We start from the raw sequence: 21,608 nt of genomic DNA on the forward strand, positions 1-21,608 counted from the left end.
GGCCAGATCATATGTTTTAACAATTGAAATGATGTTTAAATAAAAAGGTCTTTACCTGGCGCCGAAAAACCAGTAACGACGGTGCCAGGCGGACCTCTTTGGGGAGTGAATTCCATAGGTTTCTGTTTAAAACATGTTTATCCCATCCTTTCTGATGAATGGCTCTGGACGGCTTACAGTGATTAAAATAGCGTCTAAAATATGATAATACCATAATTAAAACATTATAGGCCAACATAACAAACACTTTCCTAATCAAAGAAAAGAAAGGAAGGAAGAAAAAGAAGAATGGAGACCGTGGACACATCTTAAAGCATCTAAAAGCCTTAATTATTAAAATGATGGCTGAATAAAAGGATCTTGACCTGGCACTGAAAGGAGTATAAAGTCAGCGCCAGGCAGACCTCTCTGGGGAGTGTGTTCCAGAGTCGGGGTGCCACCGCAGAGAAGGCCCTGCTCCGGGTAGATACCCTCTTTACCTCCTTCAAGGAGGGTTCCTGGAGCAAGGCCTCTCCTGCCGATCTTAAGGGGCAGGAGGGCATGTAGGGAAGGAGAGGTTCCTTTCTAATATTTCAGATTATAATATATCCCGTTGTAACCCTGGGCAAGGGTGCCCACAGGGGGCATAGGGGTTAGGCTCCCCAGGAATAACCCCACAGGACTGAACGGCCCCCAAATGTGCCTTTGCCCCACACCCACCCAAGCACATCCTGGAGGGGAGGAAGGGAAGGAGTGATGCTGGGTGAGCTTTGCGGTGTCCTTCCAGGCACGTGCGCCCGGAAGACCTTCCCTTGCCACAGCGGCCAGTGTGTGAAGAAGGAGAACGCGGAGTGCGACGGACGCAGGGACTGCGAGGATGGCTCCGACGAAGTGCAGTGTGGTGAGTCCCTCCCCAGGAAGATTTCACGACACTGGGGATGCGGTTCCTGATTCGGTGCCATCAGAAACTGGATGGCTCGAACGGAACCGTGCTCCGGATACTTCCTGGAGCAGCAGAACCGAGCGAACCGTCGCAATCTCAGCTACAGCCTTGAACCGGCAGAGCGGCTGGATCGCTTCCGTCATTAGCTATAAATGGTCTGCAGTCAGACAGCGGAGATGTTAAAAAATACTCGTGGGACGTTTATTTATTTATTTAAAGCGTTGGGAGGCTAACCCATTCCTGAAGGCTCTGGATGGTGTAACGATACAAAATGTAAGAAAAGAAAAGAAAAAGAAATTAAAATGCAGCATCCTAAAATTTAGCAATACTAAAACCCCAATTAAAGCAGGTCTTCAAGCACTGGGGAAATAAAAAGGTTTTGGCCTGGCGCCGAAAAGAATAAAGTGAACCTGTCTGGGGAGCGGATGCCACAATTGGGATGCCACCACCGAGAAGGCCGGGCTCCTTTTCACCCAGCATCCAGCTCCATCTTAACCGAGTCCCTCTGCACAAAAGCAGAAGAGATGCCTCCTCCGACCCCGTAGGGATCACACATAAATAAAGACTGTGTGTTTCTTTCTCCTTCAGAGACATTGCATTCTCGAGTGCAAATTGAAGCAGATTTAATCTGTGCACGAACTGGACTAAACTCGTGCAATTCACATCGATTTCTGTAAGCCATAGACACAACCAATCACAGGGGACTATCCTCCGAGAAAATTCGGTCCCAAAACTCCAATGATCTTTCCAAGGATAAATTTGAGTGAAACTTGCGTGGTTTGTTGAGTGTGTTTCATTTTGTGTGTGCAGCAATTCTCTATTTATTTATTTATTTATTTATTAAAACATTTCTATGCCGCCCCATTCGCCGAAGCCTCGGGGCGGCTCACATCAACAAATGAAAATAATGATAATATAAATTAAAATATAAATATAAAATTAAGATACAACAGTACAGTATAAAATAAGCCGCCCTGGCCGGATAAAACCAATAATGTTAACAGTTAAAATGCCGCTCGAAGAAAAAGGTCTCCGCCTGGCGCCGGAAAACAAATAACGACGGCGCCAGGCGGGCCTCTCTCTCTTGGTGAGAAGGCAATTTTTTCCGTCACAAGATGCTGGAACTCACAGATCATAACTGGACTCCAGAATTTTAACGCATGTGTTTGTGATCTGGGGGTCGATTTGTTCATTCAGGTGGGGCGCTCTTGCTTGGGAAGGCTGCGGCCACCTTCAGGCCCTCTCTCTTTCCAGACTGTGGGGCCCGGCCGGCCATGCAGACAGGGAACCGGATAGTTGGGGGCTCAGAGGCCCTGCGGGGGGAGTTCCCGTGGCAGGTCAGCCTGAGAGAGAACAACGAACACTTCTGCGGGGCCACGATCCTGAGCGCAACGTGGCTCGTGTCAGCAGCTCACTGCTTCAATGAGTGAGTCCATTCCGCCCCCTCAGTGTTTGGTGGTCCTGCCACTGCCCGGGGGGGGGGGGCATGTCTGGGCTGCATGAAGGAGGATGGGCCGGATGGAGAGGAGGAGCAGGGGGTGCACGGCACTGGAGGGCCAGGGAACTCCGTCCTTGGGGGATTTGGCCTGACGGAGAATGAGCAGGCGGGGGGGGGGGGTATCCAGAGGGGGTCCTGGAGGAGAGGAAGAAGGGAAGAGGGGGTGGAGGCGATTCCGGGCAGAGGAGCCTTGTCAGACGCTTCCTTGCATGCCCACGGATGCTCGTCCAGGCGGAGGGATCTGCTGGCCAGCATGCCGGTCCTGCCATGTTCTGCCCCACGGCGCGTCCCAGCCGGGTCGGGGTGTCCTGCAGCAGCAGGGGCTGGACTCGGTGGCCTTCATGGCCCCTTCCAGCTCCACTATGCCGTGAATCTATGAGTCTCAGCTCCGAGGGAGCTTCCCCGGGGTGCCCACCGAAATCCTCTTGGCTCAGCTTTCAGGACCCGGGCACATGGTCAGCGCATGCTGGCAGTACCTGGCTGAGCCACCCCGAGAGCAGTGCCGTGAAGGCTGCCGTGGGCCGCATCCTGAAGCACCCCTCATATGACGCGGACACGGCTGACTACGACGTGGCGCTGCTGGAGCTCATGCAGCCCCTGCCCTTCTCCAGATACATCCAGCCTGCCTGCATCCCGGCCTCCTCCCATGTCTTCCCTCCGGGCCGGAGGTGCCTCATCTCAGGCTGGGGCTACCTCCGGGAAGATGTCTGTGAGTAACCCCATGGGATAGCTGAGGAGTGGGGGGGGGCAGCACCAGAAGCCCCTCCAGGGGAGATCCATGCGGGCCTCGAAGAGGGACATGCTGGGTGAGCTGTGGGAGATCCCCGAGTGAAGTGGGTCGTCCTGTGCTGAATCAGGACCCCCCGATCAGTGTATGGAGCCCCCCCTTGTGAAGGGAAGTCTTTCTCCGCATGGGGAGGCGCCCCCAGAGTGCTGCTTGGAGGGCTGGAGCCCCCATGCCACCAAGCTTCTTTCCCCAAGGCTTGGAAGCTGCAGAGGGGGCCATTTCCCAAGAGAAACCGCATCAGGTGGGGGGGGAGCACAACGGCTGGGGAGGGGTCCCAGAAAAGCCCAGTTCAAGTAAGAGGCCTCTTCACACAAGGCTCTAACCAGCGGAGGCTCCCAACCACCTGCGAACGGCTCCAGGGAGGTGGGGCACCATCCCTGAAAGCGGAAGGAGTCCCCCATCCTTGCTGCAGGCCACGAGTGGAGCCCCCCCCCCCGAGCTCTCCATTCACCCAAGAGCACCGGCCACCCCAACCTGTGGGGGAACAGGGGCTGGCAGCACTGCCAGTCAGCAGTGCCTGGGCCCCCCTGACCCTGGGGGATCTGTGGCCCTTCAGCCATGGTTGTCCCCAGGCCAGTTCTGGGGGTCCAGGCCAGTATCCCCCACACCCCAAGGAGCTGTGCAGCTTCTGCTGGCATGGAGAGCTTCAAGCTCCACCAGGCAGGCCATCCCAAGGGTCCCCCATGCTGGGCTCGGCCCAGGTGGGGGGCATCCATAGCCCCCCATCACTCCTGCTTCTCCGTCCACAGTGGTGAAGCCGGACCTCCTCCAGAAGGCCACGGTGGAGGTGCTGGACCAGGCACTGTGCAGCAGCTTGTACGGAAACATTCTCACCGAGAGGATGATGTGTGCTGGTTACCTGGAGGGCAAGATTGACTCCTGCCAGGTACGGGAGCGGGAGCATCCCGAGTCACCCCTTCCTGGGAGCCCTGAGGGTGGAGGAGGCCCTGCCTGGCTGTCCCCTCCTGACTGCTTCTCCCGCAGGGCGATTCAGGGGGACCGCTGGTCTGCGAAGAGCCCTCTGGCTCCTTTTTCCTGGCGGGCATTGTGAGCTGGGGCATCGGCTGTGCAGAGGCCAGGCGCCCGGGCGTCTACGCACGAGTCACCCAGCTGCGCGACTGGATCCAGGCCTCCATGGCCACCCGGGCCCCGGCACTGGTCCCCCTCGCCACCACACCCCGCCGTGAGACCTCCACGGAGGGTGCCAGATCTGGCTCCCCCACCACCGCATTCGCCCAGGCCACTGGCAGTCCAGCCATGGGGGGGATCCCTGTCCAAGGTACGGCCCCTGCGCTGATCAGGGTGAGCAGGGCTGGGGACCGTGAGCCAGAACTGGTGGCTAAGGCACGTTTCCGCCTTCAGCATGTGGCCTGAGGCCGGGATTCTCCAAGCCCGTCAAAATCGTGGGGGGCCTCAATGCCTCCTGCGGGGAAGTTCCCTGGCAAGCCAGCCTGAAGGAGGGTCCCCAGCACTTCTGTGGGGCTACCATCATCGGGGACCGCTGGCTGATCTCGGCTGCACACTGCTTCGCCAAGTAAGTCCGACGGCCGGAGCCCCAGACAGACACTGGGGGATTGGGCAGTAGCTTCTCCAGAACTGCTGCTGGGGCGGGGGGGGGGAATCGGGGGCCTTTTGCACATGGGCAGGGACTCCCACACCGACCCACAGCTGTTTCCTCAAAGAAGCCCTGAGAGGCAACTTAATCCAAACCAGACCCTTCATCCATGTAGGTCAGTATTTCCAACTCGGGCAGGCAGCAGCAGCAGCTTGCTTAGGGCTTCTTGGAGCCCTAACTGGAAATGGAACCGTCTAGCATGCAAAGCACCTGAGCTATAAAAGATTCTAGTTGTAAGCTGCCTAGGAAGGTCTCGGCAATCAGAGGGGGACGATAAATAGATGTAACTAACGAACTAACTAGTTCTGACTGAAAGGTCAAAGCTGCCTTATACTAAACCTGGCTTACAATGTGAATAGCTCAGAGAACTGGGCATGTTCAGCCTTGGGAAAAGAAGAGTGAAGCGCGACGTGCTATCACTCAACAATACCGCATCCAGTTCTGGGCAGCAAGATTGAAGAATGATGCAGAGAAATTAGAAAGGGCAGCAAAAATGATCCTGCGGTTGGAAACACTGCCCTGCGAGGACAGACTGAGGGAACTGGACTGAGAAGAGAAGATTGAGGGGGACATGATGTCTCTCTATAAGTACCTCAAAGGCTGTCACAAAGAGGAAGGCCAAGATCTCTTCTCGCTGATGCCAGAGTGCGGGACACGGAATAATCAGTTCAAGCCGTGACAGCCCAGATTCAGGCTGGACATCAGGAAAAGCTTCCTCTCTGTCAGAACAACGCAACAGTGGAACCAGCTGCCTGGAGAGGTGCTGGGAGCTCCTACACAGGAGACATTTCAGAAGAGACTGGGCAGCCCCCTGAGTGGGGTGGTGTAACATTTGGCGTCCTGCAACAGCAGCGGGTTGGACTGGATGGCCTTCCTGGCCCCTTCCAACTCTACGACTCCGTGACCCTCTGATCCACACTCTGGGCAGGGACGCTGGAGATCCACGGCCTCATAGCCAGGTTAGAGTAAGTGCAGCGAAGCGCCACAGGGATGGAGGCCGGATTGTGGGAAAAGCCACAGAAGGCAAGACTGAGGGAGCCGGGTCTCTCTCTCTGTTTCTCTGAGCAAGGCTGGCTGGAGCTGGGGTCTTACTAGCTGTCCTGAGAGACCCCGCTTGCCTCACTCATTTCTCTGTCTCTTCACCCTAGTCGGCCCTGAGCTGCCCAGCTAAGCAAAGGGCTCTTCCGAAAGGGAGCTGGCGACCCCGCGCAGTCAGCCGCGTCCCTCAGAGCTGTGCTGCCGGCCGACTCTTTTCTCAGGGCCAGGGAAACCACGCAGGGGGTGACTTGGTCAGCCGGCCAAGGAGATGCCCTCTGCCCAAACTGGGGCCGGCACACCTCAAATGACTGATCCCACTAACAGCAGCATCTCTCGCCCGCTTGCACCGGCAGCACCAAGGTGGAGCACATGGCCGCCTTCGCCGGTACCACCGCCCTCTCCGCAGTGGGGGGCTCCTCCGTGAAGGTCCGCGTGCAGCGTGTGGTCACCCACCCTGCATACAACGCCGCCCGGCTGGACTTCGACGTGGCGCTGCTGGAGCTGACCCAGCCCCTGCCCTTCGGCAAGGAGATCCAGCCCATCTGCCTCCCGCCCAGCGCCCAGGACTTCCCCGTGGGCCGGAAGTGCATGATCTCTGGCTGGGGAAGCCTCCATGAAGGGAACGGTAAGTGGCCATGGGGGACCCGCAGGGGGAGAACCGCAGGGGGAGAACCGCAGGGGGAGAACCTCCTGTGAAGCCTGATCCGCCAACCAACAGGACCTCCGTCTTGTCTGGATTGAGCTTCAGTTTATTGGCCCTCATCCAGCCCATTACCTCGGCCAAGCACCAGTTCAGCACAGCCACTGCCTCACCTGGATTAGTGGAAAACGAGAGGTAGAGCTGGGTATCATCAGCATACTGATGGTTCCGCAGCCCACACCTCCTGATGACCTCTCCCAGCGGTTTCATGTAGATGTTGAACAGCAAAGGGGACAAAATGGACCCCTGCAGTACTCCATGGCATAGCTGCCATGGCGCAGAGCCATAGTCCCCCAGCACCACCTTCTGGAACCGGCCATTGAGATAGGAGCGGAACCACTGCAAAACAGTGCCTCCGACCCCCAATCACGCAAGCCTATCCAGAAGGATACCATGGTCGATGGTATCGAAAGCCGCCGAGAGGTCCAGGAGAACCAACAGGGACGCACTCCCCCTGTCCTTCTCCCTGCACAGGTCATCGTACAGGGCGACCAAGGCAGGTTCAGTACCGTACCCGGGTCTGAAGCCGGACTGAAATGGGTCCAGATAATCAGTCTCATTCAAGAGTGCTTGGAGTTGTCCCGCCACCACTCGCTCTAGCACCTTGCCCAGAAACGGGATGTTGGCCACTGGTCTATAATTAGTGGCCATCTCTGGATCCAGTGACGCTTTCTTCAGGACCGGTCGGACTACCGCCTCCTTTAAAGGGGCAGGCCCCCGACCCTCCCTCAGAGAAGCGTTAACCACTTCCAAGATCCAGGTCCCAATCCTGTGCTTGGAATTATTTATTAACCAAGACGGGCAAGGGTCCAATAGGCAAGTGGTGGGACGTACTCGTCCAAGCACCTTGTCCACATCATCGGGCCGCAATAACTGAAATTCATCCAATAATTCTGGACCAGACAGCAGCATTGGCGTCTCCCTTAAAACCTCTGAATCAATAGTGGAATCCAGCTCGTGACGAATCTGAGTGATTTTCTCCCTGAAATGCCTGGCAAAGTCGTCACAGCGGGCCTTTGGGGGTGGAACCAGGTCTTCTTTTGGACCTGGACGAACCAGGCCTTGCACCACTCGAAAAAGCTCCGCCGGATGGCATTGTGAGGAGGCAATGGAAGCGGAAAAAAATCTCTGTTTTGCCGCCCTCACTGCCACAGCATAGGCCCGATAGTGGGCTCTCAAGTGTGTTCGGTCAGATTCATCCCGTGATTTCCTCCACCTACGCTCTAGCCGTCTCCCAACCTGCTTCATCGCCCTCAATTCAGGAGTATACCAAGGGGAAGAGCGGGCTCTGCCCGGTGGGAGAGGACGCTTAGGAGCGATCGTGTCCACAGCCCTGGTCATCTCTCCGTTCCACAGTTCGACCAGAGCCTCGACAGGAGCACCCGCCTTGTCAGCCGGAAACTCCCCCAGGGCCTTCAGGAATCCTTCCGGATCCATCCGGCTCCGGGGGCGGACCCACACAATCGGGTCCACACCCTTACAGAGGGAGAGGTTGCTCTCGAGCACAAACCTCACCAGGAAGTGATCTGACCATGACAGGGGAGTCAAGCATAAATTCCTCACCCTCAGGTCACCCTCTTCCTGCCCCGTCGAGAAAACCAGGTCCAGAGTGTGTCCACGTTCATTGAAATGAGTGCAATGGTGCGGTAGTTTGAACATTCTTTGGCATTGCCCTTCTTTGGGATCGGAATGTAAACTGACCTTTTCCAATCCTGCGGCCACTGTTGCGTTTTCCAAATTTGCTGGCATACTGAGTGTAGCACTTTTACTGCATCGTCTTTTAGGGTTTTGAATAGCTCAGCTGGAATACTGTCACCTCCACTAGCTTCATTGTTGCTCAGACTTCCTAAGGCCCATTTGACTTCACATTCCAGGATGTCTGGCTTGAGGTTGGTGACCACCCCATCGTGGTTATCAGGGACATTAAGCTCTTTCTTGTCTAGCTCCTCTGTGTAATCTTGCCACCTCTTCTTAATCTCTTCTGCCTCTGTTAGGTCCCTGCCATTTTGGTCCTTCATCATGCCCAACTTTGCATGAAACGTTCCCTTTATATCTCCAGTTCTCTTGAAGAGATCTCCGGTCCTCCCTATTCTATTGTTTTCTTCTATTTCTTTGCACTGTTCATTTAAGAATGCATTCTTATCTCTTTTAGCTATTTTCTGGAATTCTGCATTTAATTGTGCGTATCTTTCTCTTTCTCCCTTGCCTTTCACTTCCCTTCTTTCCTCAGTTATTTGTAAAGCTTTCCTGGACAGCCATTTTGCTTTCTTGCATTTCTTTTTCTTTGGGATGGTTTTAGTTGCTACCTATTGTACAATATTGCGAACCTCCATCCATAGTTCTTCAGGCACTCTGTCTATCAGATCTAATTCCTTAAATCTATTTGTCACCTCTACTGTATATTCATCAGGGATATAATTTAGGTCATACCTGAGTGGCCTAGAACTTTTAGCTGCTTTCTTCAATTTAAGCCTAAATTTTGGAACAAGCAGCTCATGATCTGAGCCACAGACAGCTCCTGGTCTAGTTTTTACTGACTGTATGGAGCTTCTCCATCTTTGGCTGCAGAGCACATAATCAATCTGATTTCTGTGTTGACCGTCTGGTGATGTCCATGTGCAGAGTCGTCTCTTGGGTTGTTGGAAAAGAGTGTTTGCTATGACCATCATATTCTCTTGACAGAATTCTAGCAGCCTGCGCCCTGCTTCATTTTGTACTCCAGGGCCAAACTTGCCTGTTATTCCGGTTATCTTTTGGCTTCCTACTTTAGCATTCCAATTCCCCATGATGATAAGGACATCATTTTGGGGTGTTAATTCTAGAAGGTGTTGTAGGCCTTCATAGAACTGGTCAGCTCTCAGCCTCTTCAGCACCAGTGGTTGGGGCATAGACTTGGACTACTGTGATGTTGAATGGTTTGCCTTGGATTCGAACTGAGATCATTCCGTCATTTTGGAGATTGCATCCCAGTACTGCGTTTCCTACTCTTATATTGACTATGAAGGCTACTCCATTTCTTCTGAGGGATTCTTGCCCGCAGTAGTATACCCGATGGTCCTCTGAATTAAATTCACCCATTCCTGTCCATTTTAGTTCACTGATTCCTAAGATGTCGATGTTCAGTCTTGTCATCTCTTGATTGACCACGTCCAACTTGCCTTGATTCATGGATCTTACATTCCAGGTTCCTATGGAGTATAGATCTTTGCAGCCTTGGACTCTCCTTTCACCACCAGATGCATCCGCAACTGCGTGTCCTTTCGGCTTTGGCCCAGTCGCTTCACTCTTTCTGGCGCTACTAGTACTAGCCCTCTGCTCTTCCCCAGTAGCACACTGGACACCTTCCGACCTGAGGGGCTCATCTTCCGGCGTCGTATCTTTTTGCCTTTTGGTACTGTCCATGGGGTTTTCATGGCAAACATACTGGAGTGGGTTGCCATTTCCTTCTCCAGTGGATCAGAGAGCATAGACCTCTCTGCTATGACCTGTCCGTCTTGAGTTGCCCTACACGGCATAGCTCATCGCTTCATTGAGCTACACAAGTCCCTTCGCTACGACAAGGCAATGATCCATGAAGGAGAATTAATTAATTATCTTAATATCAGTCTTGCATAATATATTAAAATTCCCAACTGTGTTGCATTGAAGTACCGCCCAGATGATATAGAATCCAGATGACATTTTTTTTGTTCCTTTATTCTTTAGTTTTATGAAAGTGTTTGTTCTACGTTTTGCCTATTATTTATTGTTTTAATTATTGTATTGTATTATTATGCTACTATTTTAATCATTGTAAGCTGTTCTGAGATTTTTTTTGGGAAGGGCGGGGTGAACATGGTTTTACTTACTTACGTATTTGAGTAAGTAAGTAAGCAAGCAAGAAATAGGAACATGATTAAAAACTGGACTCAAAGATCAACAATTCTATAGCAATGAAGCTTGGGTGGGGTAGCAGGGTAACCCACATGCTGGGAAGAACCTGTGCGAAGAGGCGTGTCTCCTTATGTCCCAGGGCTACATCCCTTTGGACTGACCCTCCGTTCTGGCACTGCTGCTGACCCCCCTTTTATCTCCTGCTGTGTGGCTTGCAGTCTCCAAGCCTGAGATTCTGCAGCGGGCCTCTGTCAGGATCCTTGACCAGAAGATCTGCAGCGTTCTCTACAACTTCTCTCTCACCGAGCAGATGATCTGTGCGGGGTTCCTCGAGGGGAAGGTCGACTCCTGCCAGGTGAAGCACAGACCCACCTTCTTTCCGAACTTCTTCTTCTCACTCGTTAACGAGGATGATGTTTAAGAGCCAGAAGCAGCTTCGGAAATTGATCATCTCGATTTTCTTTCCTTAATATCCCCGCTTGGAGTTTCGTCCCCCTTTCAGTGCTTGGTTGATTTGGAGGTGGACATTGTACTTGGAAGGTTTGCACAGAATACTAAATGGCGTTTATTCTACCCATGGCTGCCTGCTTCACATATAACAACAACCCAGAGTGCAGACTGAGTTGCAAACCCACGTTTTGTGCATGTTGTGTTGCCCATGGTTAACAACCCAGACTCAACCCATAGTACAGAATTCAGATGGCGCAAGCCATGCTTCTTGCCTAAGGGCTCCCCAAGTCCTGAAGCTCACCCTACTTGTGACTGCTTATCCTAGTTGCCCCACCTCCCTGATCATTTCGGTTGCCTTTTTCGGGACTTTTTCTGTTTCTGTGCCGTGTCTGAGGGTCATACTAGATGGCCCGAGAGGTCCCTTCTGTCTTGCTCAGTTTCTATGTTTCTCTGAGCAGAGCTTAAGCTTAAGTGGGGCTCATTTTTGGGGTAGGGCTTATTTATTTATTTAGAATATTTATATGCTGTCCAGTCGTGAAGGCTTCAGGATGGCTTACCTAGATCAAATAATATAAAACATAACATAAAGGACTTACAGATCCACACTGGCTGCAGTTAAAAACATATATAAACCAGTATTAAAAGTTATTAAAATATTGCTGGAATAAAAAGGCCTTAACCTGGCGCTGAAAAACAAATAACGATGGCTCCAGGCGGACCTCTCTGGGGAGTGCATTCCACAGATGGGGCGCCACCTCAGAGAAAGCCCTCCTCCGGGTACTTTGCCCCCTAATATCTTTCACGGAAGGTTCCCAGAGGAGGCCCTCTGCTGCCGATCTCAGGGGGCGGGAGGACAAATACGGAAGAAGGCGTTCCTTTAGTTATCCAGGTCCTAAACCTATATTCCGAGCAACCGGAAAAATCATGGGCTGATTTTCTGGTTAGGTCTTATTTTGAGGGAAACACGGTCATTCCAGGGCTTATTTAATGGAGTGGGTCCTCTGTTCCCCCCAGGGTGACTCAGGGGGACCCCTGGCCTGTGAGGAGGCCCCGGGCATGTTCTATTTGGCGGGTCTGGTGAGCTGGGGCATTGGCTGCGCGCAGGCGAAGAGGCCTGGTGTTTACGCCCGGATCAGCAAAGTCAAGGCCTGGATTCTGGAAACCCTCTCGCCCCAGCCCGGCATCTTGGCCAGTTCAGCCACCACGTCTAGCTCGTCCATCCCTGGCCAGAGGACTTCCCAACCAGCCCCCAGTGCCAGGCTGAGCACCCCCTTTGAGACCACGACCAGCCCCTGGAAGGCCACCCAGCAGCCAGGTAACTGTGGGGCAACTTGCAACAGCTTTGGGGTAGCCCCTTCCTCGGCATCTTCAGCGGAGCAGGAATCGGCAGAGGCTGACTCCTAGTCTTGTGGCCTTTGACGCCCACCTTCCCTACCTGGAACTGGAAGTTTACCTTCACAAGAATCCAGAGAAGGACCTTCCAGTCCCAACCTGGATGGGTGGGAGCTGGAGGTCAATGTTCCCAAGAATCCCGAGCGAGGCCTTCCAGCCCCAACTGGATTGGGCCCGACTCCTCACGGATGCACATTCTGAAGAATGCTTGAGGATTTGCATCCACTTCCTCGGAAGCAGAACAGGGCGGGAGCGGGAGGGGAACCACCTCGGGCTTCTGAGGAGCACCATGGGAGCTTCTGCCGGAGCCAGCCTACAGGTCTTGGGTCTGTAGCTCCCATCATCCTGGGCTGGGACTACAGTCCCTGCACTTCTGGTGCCCAGGCCAGGAAAGCAGCCAAGGTGCAGCAAAATCCCAGCATGACTCCTTGCCGTGCGGTCCCCTGGCCTCCCAGATGGGCCCAGCCAGAGCACCTCGGCCCTGCCCAGTGGTGCCCAGCGAGCTGGGGGGCTCCCGCATGGAGAGGGATGGAGGGGCCTCTTTCCGCCTCCTCTTCATGAATCACCTCATGGCACCCTGTACCCCACAGCCGTGCCCTGCACCCCATCCACCTTCCAGTGCTCCAGCAAGGTCTGCATTGGGAAAGCCAACCCCGAGTGTGATGGCGTCGCGGACTGTGGCAACGGCCGGGACGAGACCAACTGTGGTAAGTGTGCCGTCCGGCTGCACGCCCCCACAGCCCCTCCTGGGGCACCCTGCTCTGCCCCCGAGCGCTCCTTCAGCGGTGCACCCTTCCCCAACCTGGCGCCCTCAGGCATGACCATTCCCAGTGCTTTTTTTGGTCATGGAACACACCGGAACGGAGTTCTGGCACCGGTTTTTGACAGATTTTCCAAGTTTTAAAAGTTACTTTTGAAAATTTGAGGTTTGGTCTACATGGATTTGAATCGCCCTGTCAAGCGTAGCAGGTCGGCGGCAAAATCATGAAAACGGCACGTGTGGGCGGCTTGCGTGTCGAGTCCGATGCGTGCGCACTTCGTCCGCGCTGGTTGTGATGGCGCTGCTCGGCTTGGGATTGGTCCTGTGGTCATGCGCCGAGCGCTTACTGCGGGCGGCAACCGTTACGTTTCGTTGCACAACTGACGTGTGTGGGTGTGTGTACAGTGATTGACTACGTGCGAAAGATAAATAATTTCATGAGTTCCGGTACCTTTTTTCTTCCAAAAAAAGCACTGACCATTCCCATCATCCCCTACTGGCATGGCCTGCCCATGTCTCCCCGGTGTTGCACCACTTCTCCCTAACCCAAAGTCAGAGGTGTCCAGGAAGGCTATTGATGCGGCCCACCGTGAAATCTGAAACTTCAGACCTCAAGCTCTTTTTGCAATTTTGGAAGACTTGATCATGCGGATCTTGAGCATGAACCTGGCCAACATCCCATCAAATAACTGAATATTAGCGCTTGCTCTTTGGTGGTGGAAAATATCATGAAAATTCTGCAGCTGTTTTTGGCTTGCTAGTGTTTGTGAGCGTGCACATATTGAACCTGTGGCCTGAGACCCTTTTTCTCCTCCTGATGCGGCCTGGAGGAGCCGAACGGGTGGACGCCCTGTCCGAAGTGCTTCCGGAGGAAGGTTTTTTCCCCTGGCAGGACTTCCCTCCTGCTAAAATTGGGAAGGAGGTTGGCTCTGAGCCCTTGAAGCTTCTTCCGCATGGAGTCTTGTCCCTGGAATGGAAATGGGCCAGGAGGACACAGCAGGGAACGGCTGTCCCACGGTGCAGGACGAGCCTTCCCAGAGCTGGCGGGGACTCTTGTTCAGCTGCAGGAATGTGCCCTGCGGTACAAAGCCAGAGGGGAGATGAAACTGGGTGTGCGTCCAGGTTGGGGCCCGCCTTTGGCATGCCCCCCGCCTGCTTCCCTCTCCTTTCCTGCAGATTGTGGGCTGACCCCGGCCCCGGCCCTTGGCAAGATCGTGGGGGGCAGCGGTGCAGGCCGGACCGAGTGGCCCTGGCAGGCCAGCCTGCGGCTGCGGCACCGAGACCACCGATGTGGCGCCGTGCTGGTGGCAGAGCGGTGGCTGCTCTCAGCAGCCCACTGCTTCGATGCGTGAGTTGAGTGGAGGGAGCACAGGGCAGCGGTCAGGCGGGGGTGGCTGGGAAGCAGCTTGGGGCAGCAGGGGCCGGATGACCGGCACGACAGACAGGCCCAGTCCAAACTGGAGTCGGGCGGCCCAGAGATCAAGGTGGGAACAGAAGTGCAAGGGAGGCTGATCCGAACGGAGCAGAGGAGCTGATGCCCGTCAGGAGTCGAAAGCTGAGAAGGAGGGGACACCTGGGACGGGAGCGGAAGCTGGAGCAGGTGAAGCTGGGCACAGTCCAGAAGTGGGGGCAGGACAAGGAGATGGGAGGAGGTCCCAGAAGGCACAGGGAGCTCCTCCTTGCTGCTGAGGCCCCATTTGAAGCGAAGAGCTGGCTGGTTCTGCTATAGCCCTTCCCTCAGGGCTCCCAGGTGGTGCTCGTAACATCTCAGGTGGCTGCGCTTGACTGTAGATCCACTCCTGCAACCACCAGGGCTGCTATTCTGCTCCCTTGCCAGGAGAGGGAGCCTGGCGCTGCCCCAGGACCTCACAGCAGAGGACAGCTCTTGGTTTGCCCCTTGGGGTGCGGGTCACCATCTGGCAGAGGACTGATCACGGCTCTGCGTCCAGCATGCTTCCTTGGTGACACATTAGCAGCTGTGTAGTACCAAATTAGCCATGGGGGTCTGCCTGGCATGGAGAGGTGACCCTTCCCAGAAAGAAAAAGCGTGCTTCTAGTCCTCATGGTTTGGAGTCAAGGGCGGATTGTAAATAGGAACACAGGAAGTACAACCATAGAATCATCGAATAGTAGAGCTGGAAGGGGTCAGGAAGGCCATCGAGTCAAACCCCCTAGATCAGGGGTCCTCAAAACTTTTTCAACAGGGGCCAGTTGCAAGGTGCCAGGGGTGGGTGTGGGCTGCCAGGGGGGTGCTAGCAGGGAGGTGTGGGCCAGGGGTGGGGTGTGCACGCACGCACACACATACAGGGCGAAGTGCAGGGGGCGCGGGTGAGGTGCCTGCTTGCTCACGAGATCATTTTCTCCAAGCATGTCCAAAATGACCTCCTCACGAGCAAGCTGCATGCGCACCCAGTGGGTGCAAAACCTGTGGGGCAGGCCAGTTAAAAGGGCATGGGGGGGGCGCATCCGGCCCGCGGACCTTCGTTTGAGGACCCATGCCCTAGATCACAGGATCATGGAATAGTACAGGTGGAAGGGGCCATGAAGGCCATCAAGTCCACCCCCTGCTGTTGCAGGACACCACGTCACATCATCCCACTCAGAGGGCTGTCCAGTTTCTTTCTGAGTCTCTTCAGTGTGGGAGAGCACACAACCTCTCCGGGCAGCTGGTCCCACTGTTGTATTTCTCTGACAGCAAGGAAACTTTCCCTGGTGTCCAGCCTGAATCTGGGTTGTCGCAACTTGATCATTCCATGTCCAACGCTCTGGCATCAGCTAGAAGTGATCTTGCCCTTCCCCTTTGGGACAGCCTTTGAGGTCCTTCTAGAGGGATCTCACGTCCCCCCTCAGTCTTCTCAAGGCTGAACATGCCCAGTTCCCTCAGCCTCTCCTTGCACAGCAGTTTCTAACCCCTGGATCACTTCAGTTGCCCCCCACTGTACCCTTTCTCATTTCCCTGCTCTTTCTACCATCTTAGTGCACTGAACTGGGCACCATATTCCAGATGGGTCTGACTAGTGCGGAATCGAGGCCTGGCAAGCAGGGACTCCTCCTCTGTCTTCGCCTGCCTCAGCCCTGCAAACCCCACACCCTGGGCCCCTCCCCACAGCAGTTATGCTGAACCCCCCACAGAAACCCTCGCGAACCCACCCCACCATCTTGGACAAACCTCCATTGCGGAAATATCCCCTCACTGGCTGGTTTTTCCTTTCCCTTCCCGGGTGCAAGGCTGGCCATGATCCCCTGGGATGTCCCTGGTCCAAGCAAGAGGCCGAGAGGGAAAGCTCCAAGTGAGTGGACTAAACTCCCGCTTTGCCTTTTTTTGTCTCCGGAAACAAAAGGGATGCTCTGGAAGACCTCTTCTGCCCACTGTTGGTGACTCAACTCTAAGGCAGGGCACTCTGTGCATGCCCAGAGACCTTGCTTGGCAGCCAGGAGCCCTGGCGGCATCTAACGGACTGGAACCCGAGTGATGGTTCACCCCGAGGTTTCTCTAAAATTCATGCTTTATTCAGAATCAAGAGGACTAGCATATTGCTTAAACTGAGAGACAGGCCGTAGCTCCGTGGAAGGGCCTCAGGGCATGCGGTGGTTCTGAGGACTGCCCCCTGGCATGCCCAGAGGTGGGAAGGGGGAGAGGGGTTGTGGGGAGGCAGTGCCAGTGCTGCCTGGGTGGGGGAAGCAAGCCAGCCCCACTGCCCGTGGGCCCCAGGCTCCTTTCCAGGTGCATCCGGCAGTTTCCATGTCCGGGAAGGATTTGTGCCCCGGGGCAGAGGGATGGTGGCACATGGGCCTTCCCCTGTGCCTGGACCCCGAACCAGCCCGGCTCAATGCAGCCCCTCGTTTAGGCACGGCGACCCCAAGCTCTGGGAAGCACAGCTGGGCACCACCTTCCTGAGTGGCCCCAGCGGGCACGTGGAGAGGATCGCTCAGATCCGCAAGCACCCGTTCTACAACCTGTACACCCTGGACTATGACGTGGCCCTGCTGCAGCTGCCCTCGCCCCTGCGCTACTCCAGCACCATCAAGCCCATCTGCCTGCCGGACAGCAGCCACGTCTTTGCCGAGGGGAGACACTGCATCATCACCGGCTGGGGCTCCACCAAGGAGGGAGGTACGGCGGCCCAGCGCCCTCCTCAGCTGCCCCACCACCAGGGGCAGGTGACCCTCACCCAGAGTATTTCCAAACACAGAAACTGAGCAAGGCCGAAGGCCATCTAGTCTGACCCTGGCTCCACTCAAGGCATGCCCACCATGTGCACGTCCAGCCTGTCCTTGGACACCCGCACCGATGGGGCCTCAACCACCTCCCGGGGAAGCCCAGTCCACACCCTCGGGGTCCCGACTGTCAGGAAGTGCTTCCTGGCATCCAAAGGGAACCCTGGTTCCCGGAGCTTGGCTCCCCTGGAGCGCGTCCTGCCTTCCTCTGGGGAGCAGGTCTCTACCCACTTCTGTGGGACACCCCCTCACAGGTCTAGATGTCACCAACAGCTCTCCTCAGAGACTCCTCCAGGCTAAAGAGACCCAGTTCCTTCAGTCTCGCCTCATGAAGCTTTCCTGTGGCTCTTGGCTGCACAGACTCCCAACTTGGCTACATCCCTCCTGTAACGAGGGGCTGATGTCCCTGAAACTAACACGGAGAATGTATCAGTCTTTCATGTCTGAAAGACATTTTTGCCTGAAACTTTGGCCGATCAGCCTTGGAGTTGGGCTCGCCGGTGCCACGTTTCTGGCAGATCCGAAAATCTCGCCGTCTCCTACAGGGCTGCTCTCCAAGCAACTTCAGAAGGCAGCTGTCCGGGTCATCGGAGAACAGGCCTGCCGGCGCTTTTACCCCGTGCAGATCAGCAGCCGGATGGCGTGCGCTGGGCTCCCGCACGGCACCGTAGACAGCTGTTCGGTGAGCCCCACAGATCTGCCCTCCGATGCCTGGTGTGGGGAGCAGGGCTGCTGGGGGTGACTGCAGGAGCATCCGATCTCTGTGCTGCCCCGAGCTGAGCCGCGATCCTCAGTAGTGCGCGTTCTGGGGAGAATGGAGTGGCCAACAAGCCGAGCAGGCTCATCGTTGGCTTCGGAGGCTCCCGAGGGGCAATCTGGCCCATCCCTGAACCAGAGGCCTGATCCTGCCGGCTCACCGCAGCGGGCCATGGGGCACCCTGGATCTTGGAGTCTCGTCGGGGAGGAGGCTGAGACCCCCTGATTGTATGATTTGAAATCACGACCCTTGGGGCCAGCCCCTCGCCCGCCAGCAAAAAAGGGCGGTATGGAAAGCCGGGGATGATGGGGCTGCTATGCCGACCCGCTCAGATGGAACTTTTTTTAATGGGGGGAGCAGCGCCTCCTGAGCCACAGACCCCATATGGGGTCCCCTCCAGAACATCCCTCCTCTGCATGATGCAGCAACTCCGCAGCCCTCACTGCCTTCTTTCCTCCACAGGGAGATGCTGGGGGTCCTCTGGCATGTCAGGAGCCTTCGGGCCATTGGTTCCTGGCAGGGATCACCAGCTGGGGCTATGGATGTGGCCGACCGCACTTCCCCGGCGTCTACACCAAAGTCACGGCTGTGCGCAGCTGGCTGGGGCAGAGCCTCAATGTGTGAAGCCGCCATGGGCCTGGGGAGGACGGACTGCCCGTTACTACTGAAAGACCCAGCCTCCGCACACCAGAAGGGCAAGCCTGAACTGCGTTTTCTCCGAGCGGCCTTGTCCCAGTAAGGTGATGCCTATCTCCTGACAGATGGGGCTTTTCCGGCTGCTGGGGGTCTCCAGGACACCTCTCGTCATGGGTAGTGCCCGACTCTTTCCCCTTTCCAACTGTGCTGGTAAGCCGGGGGCTCCAGCGACCCTCAAGAGCAACACAATCCAAGGAAGCTCTTGTGGACTAGAACCTTGTGAGCATTCTGTGCCTGCTCCACGATGCTGGGATTTCACTGACTTGGAACAGTTCATAACAGTGTCCTCCCTCCTTAGCCCTTCTGTGTCCATTCTCCCCTGTCAAGATGGCACGCCCCTCTCCTCAGCCCTTCCCCATGTCAGCATCCTGCACTGACAGTTTGGGAGCGAGCCGGGATTACTTCCTGGCCGCATTACCGCAATGTGAGCAACCTGGAGCGGCCCTTGAAGATGGTCCAGATACTTCAGTTGGTTCAACAAAGAGCTGCCAGGATGTTAATGGGGACTGGCTGGTTTTCACATATAACCCCCGTCCTCTGCTGGCTACCAATTGAAGTCCGGGCCCAATTTGAGCTGCTGGTGATTACCCATAAAGCTCTGAACCGGTCCGGGACCCCTGAAGGGGCACCTTCTCCCATATGTGCCCTCCCGCCCCTTGAGACCTGAGGCAGAGGCCCTGCTCTGGGAGTCATCCTTGCAAGAGATTAGGAGGGTGACTCCCCAGAGCAGGGCCTTCACTGTGGTGACATCCCGACTACAGAATCCGCTCCCCAGAGAGGTTGACCTGGTGTGGACGTTCTATCCTTTTTATTTTCCCATTATTTTAATGTTTAATTGCTTTTACTTGCAGCTTTAGTATATTATGGTTGGATGTTGCGGGGTTGCCTTTCTCTTCTATTTATTTATTGTAAGCCATCCCGAGATGTTCTGTAGGGGATGGGCTAGCAAAGCTGTTAATAAATAAATAAAATGAGGTGGGGGTTCCAGAGGACTGAAGCCAGACAAGGTCACTGTCCAGGCTGTCCAACGTTGGGTCCCCTCAACTAGGACATAGAAACATAGAAACAGAGCAAGGCAGAAGGGGCCTCCCGGGCCATGTAGTCTGACCTCTGGCACCAGCCGGCTCCGCTCATGACATGCCCACCGTGTGGACGTCCAGCCTGTCCTTGAACACCCGCACCAATGGGACCTCAACGGCCTCTCGTGGAAGCCCATTCCACACCCTCGGGGTCCTGACTGTCAGGAAGTACTTCTTGACATCCAAATTGGACCTGGGTTCCCTGAGCTTGGCTCCCTTGGAGCGCGTCCTGCCCTCCTCTGCAGGGGAGAGCAGGTCTCTACCCACCTCTGCGTGACACCCCCTCACATACCTGTATGTCGCCAACATGTCCCCCCGAGTCTCCTCCTCCCAAGGCTGAAGAGACCCAGTTCCCTCAGTCTCGCCTCATACGGCATCCCCTGCAAACCGGCCACCAACCTTGTCGCCCTGCGCTGCACTGACTCCAACCTGGCTATATCCTTTCTGTAATGAGGGGCCCAGAACTGAGCACAATACTCCAGTTGCGGGCGCACCAGAGTCATATAGAGTGGTAGCAATACCCCTCTCGATCTAGAAGCCACGCTTCTGGCTATGCAACCAAGGGTGGCGTTCGCCCTCTTGGCCACCGCATCACACGGCTGGCTCATGTTCAGCCTGCAGTCGACCAGCACCCCGAGGTCCCTTTCACAAGTGCTGCTCTCCAGCCACTTGTCCCCTAACCTGTGCTTATGACACACATTCCTGTGCCCCAAGTGCAAGACCTTGCACTTTATTTATTTATTTATTTATTCGATTTATATCCTGCCTTTTTTCCTACAAAGGGCCCAAGGCAGCTTACATCTGCTCCTCCATCTCGTCCCCACAACAACAACCCTGTGAGGTAGGTTGGGCTGAGAGTCTGTGACTGGCCCAAAGTCACCCAGTTGGCTCCATGGCTGAGCGGGGACTCGAACTTGAGCAGGGACTTACCCACATTGAACGCCATCCTGCTGTCTCCTGCCCACTTCCATAGTCTGTCCAGATCCTTTCGGAGTACCTGGCTCTGGAGTACCTGCTCCTCAGTTTTAGATTTGTCTGCGAATTTGATCAGCAGACTGTTCACCCCTTCTTCCATGTCATTAATGAAAAGATTAAACAGGATCAGCCCCAGGACAGAGCCCTGAGGGACCCCGCTTGTCACTGGCTGCCATCCTGATGATTCCCCGCTAATGGTTACCCTCTGCTTTCGGTCAGTCAACCATGCCCTGATCCACCGGACAGTGCTTTGGTGTACCCCAAAACTCCTCAGTTGCTCCACCAGGATATCACGGGGCACTTTGTCAGAGGCCTTGCTGAAATCCAGGTAAACCACATCCACTGCATCCCCTCCATCCAGCCACCTCGAAACCTTGTCATAGAATTCCTCCAGGTTTGTCTGGCGGGACCTGTTTTTGGGGAAGCCGTGTTGTGTGGCCGCCAGCCTCCCTTCCCTATCCAGCATCACTGGATCTCTCTCTATTATGAGCCTTTCCATTGTTTTTCCTACAATGGGCGTAAGGCTAACAGGTCTGTAATTCCCCATGTCCCTTCTACTGCCCTGTTTGAAAACTGGGACCACTGATGCCACCCTCCAGCCCTCTGGAACGTCACCCGTTCTCCACGAGGCCTCAAAAATGGAGGCCAACGGGCGTGAGAGAGCTCCCCTAATCTGTACTTCATCTATCAGCTCCTCCCTATTGGTCAAGACCAAGTCAAGGATGTTTCTCCCCCTTGTTGCCTCTCGGACCCTGTGTGAAAAACCCTCCCTCAATAGCTTCTAGGAAGCGACGTGACCTGGCTGTCACCGCCGAGTGAGTCTCCCAAGTAATATCAGGGAGACTGAG

At 55.3% G+C, this 21,608-nt stretch overlaps 1 protein-coding gene across 1 annotated transcript in view; it reads left to right on the plus strand.

The window, feature by feature from the left end:
• TMPRSS9 (transmembrane serine protease 9) overlaps positions 1 to 18,667 on the plus strand; it is a 24,431-nt gene extending 5,764 nt beyond the window's left edge. The window contains exons 6-19 of the mRNA XM_044420997.1: positions 767 to 880; positions 2,177 to 2,348; positions 2,855 to 3,129; positions 3,957 to 4,093; positions 4,192 to 4,486; positions 4,570 to 4,741; positions 6,214 to 6,485; positions 10,652 to 10,788; positions 11,898 to 12,198; positions 12,866 to 12,982; positions 14,059 to 14,383; positions 16,884 to 17,149; positions 17,799 to 17,935; positions 18,473 to 18,667. Of these exons, the coding sequence (XP_044276932.1) occupies positions 767 to 880; positions 2,177 to 2,348; positions 2,855 to 3,129; positions 3,957 to 4,093; positions 4,192 to 4,486; positions 4,570 to 4,741; positions 6,214 to 6,485; positions 10,652 to 10,788; positions 11,898 to 12,198; positions 12,866 to 12,982; positions 14,059 to 14,383; positions 16,884 to 17,149; positions 17,799 to 17,935; positions 18,473 to 18,634 (2,882 nt within the window). The 3' untranslated portion in view covers positions 18,635 to 18,667. The remainder of the gene's footprint in view (positions 1 to 766; positions 881 to 2,176; positions 2,349 to 2,854; positions 3,130 to 3,956; positions 4,094 to 4,191; positions 4,487 to 4,569; positions 4,742 to 6,213; positions 6,486 to 10,651; positions 10,789 to 11,897; positions 12,199 to 12,865; positions 12,983 to 14,058; positions 14,384 to 16,883; positions 17,150 to 17,798; positions 17,936 to 18,472) is intronic.
• Positions 18,668 to 21,608: the final 2,941 nt, after the last annotated feature.

This window comes from Varanus komodoensis, unplaced genomic scaffold (assembly GCF_004798865.1).
Source record: "Varanus komodoensis strain SLA01 unplaced genomic scaffold, ASM479886v1 scaffold113, whole genome shotgun sequence".
NCBI lineage: Eukaryota > Metazoa > Chordata > Lepidosauria > Squamata > Varanidae > Varanus > Varanus komodoensis.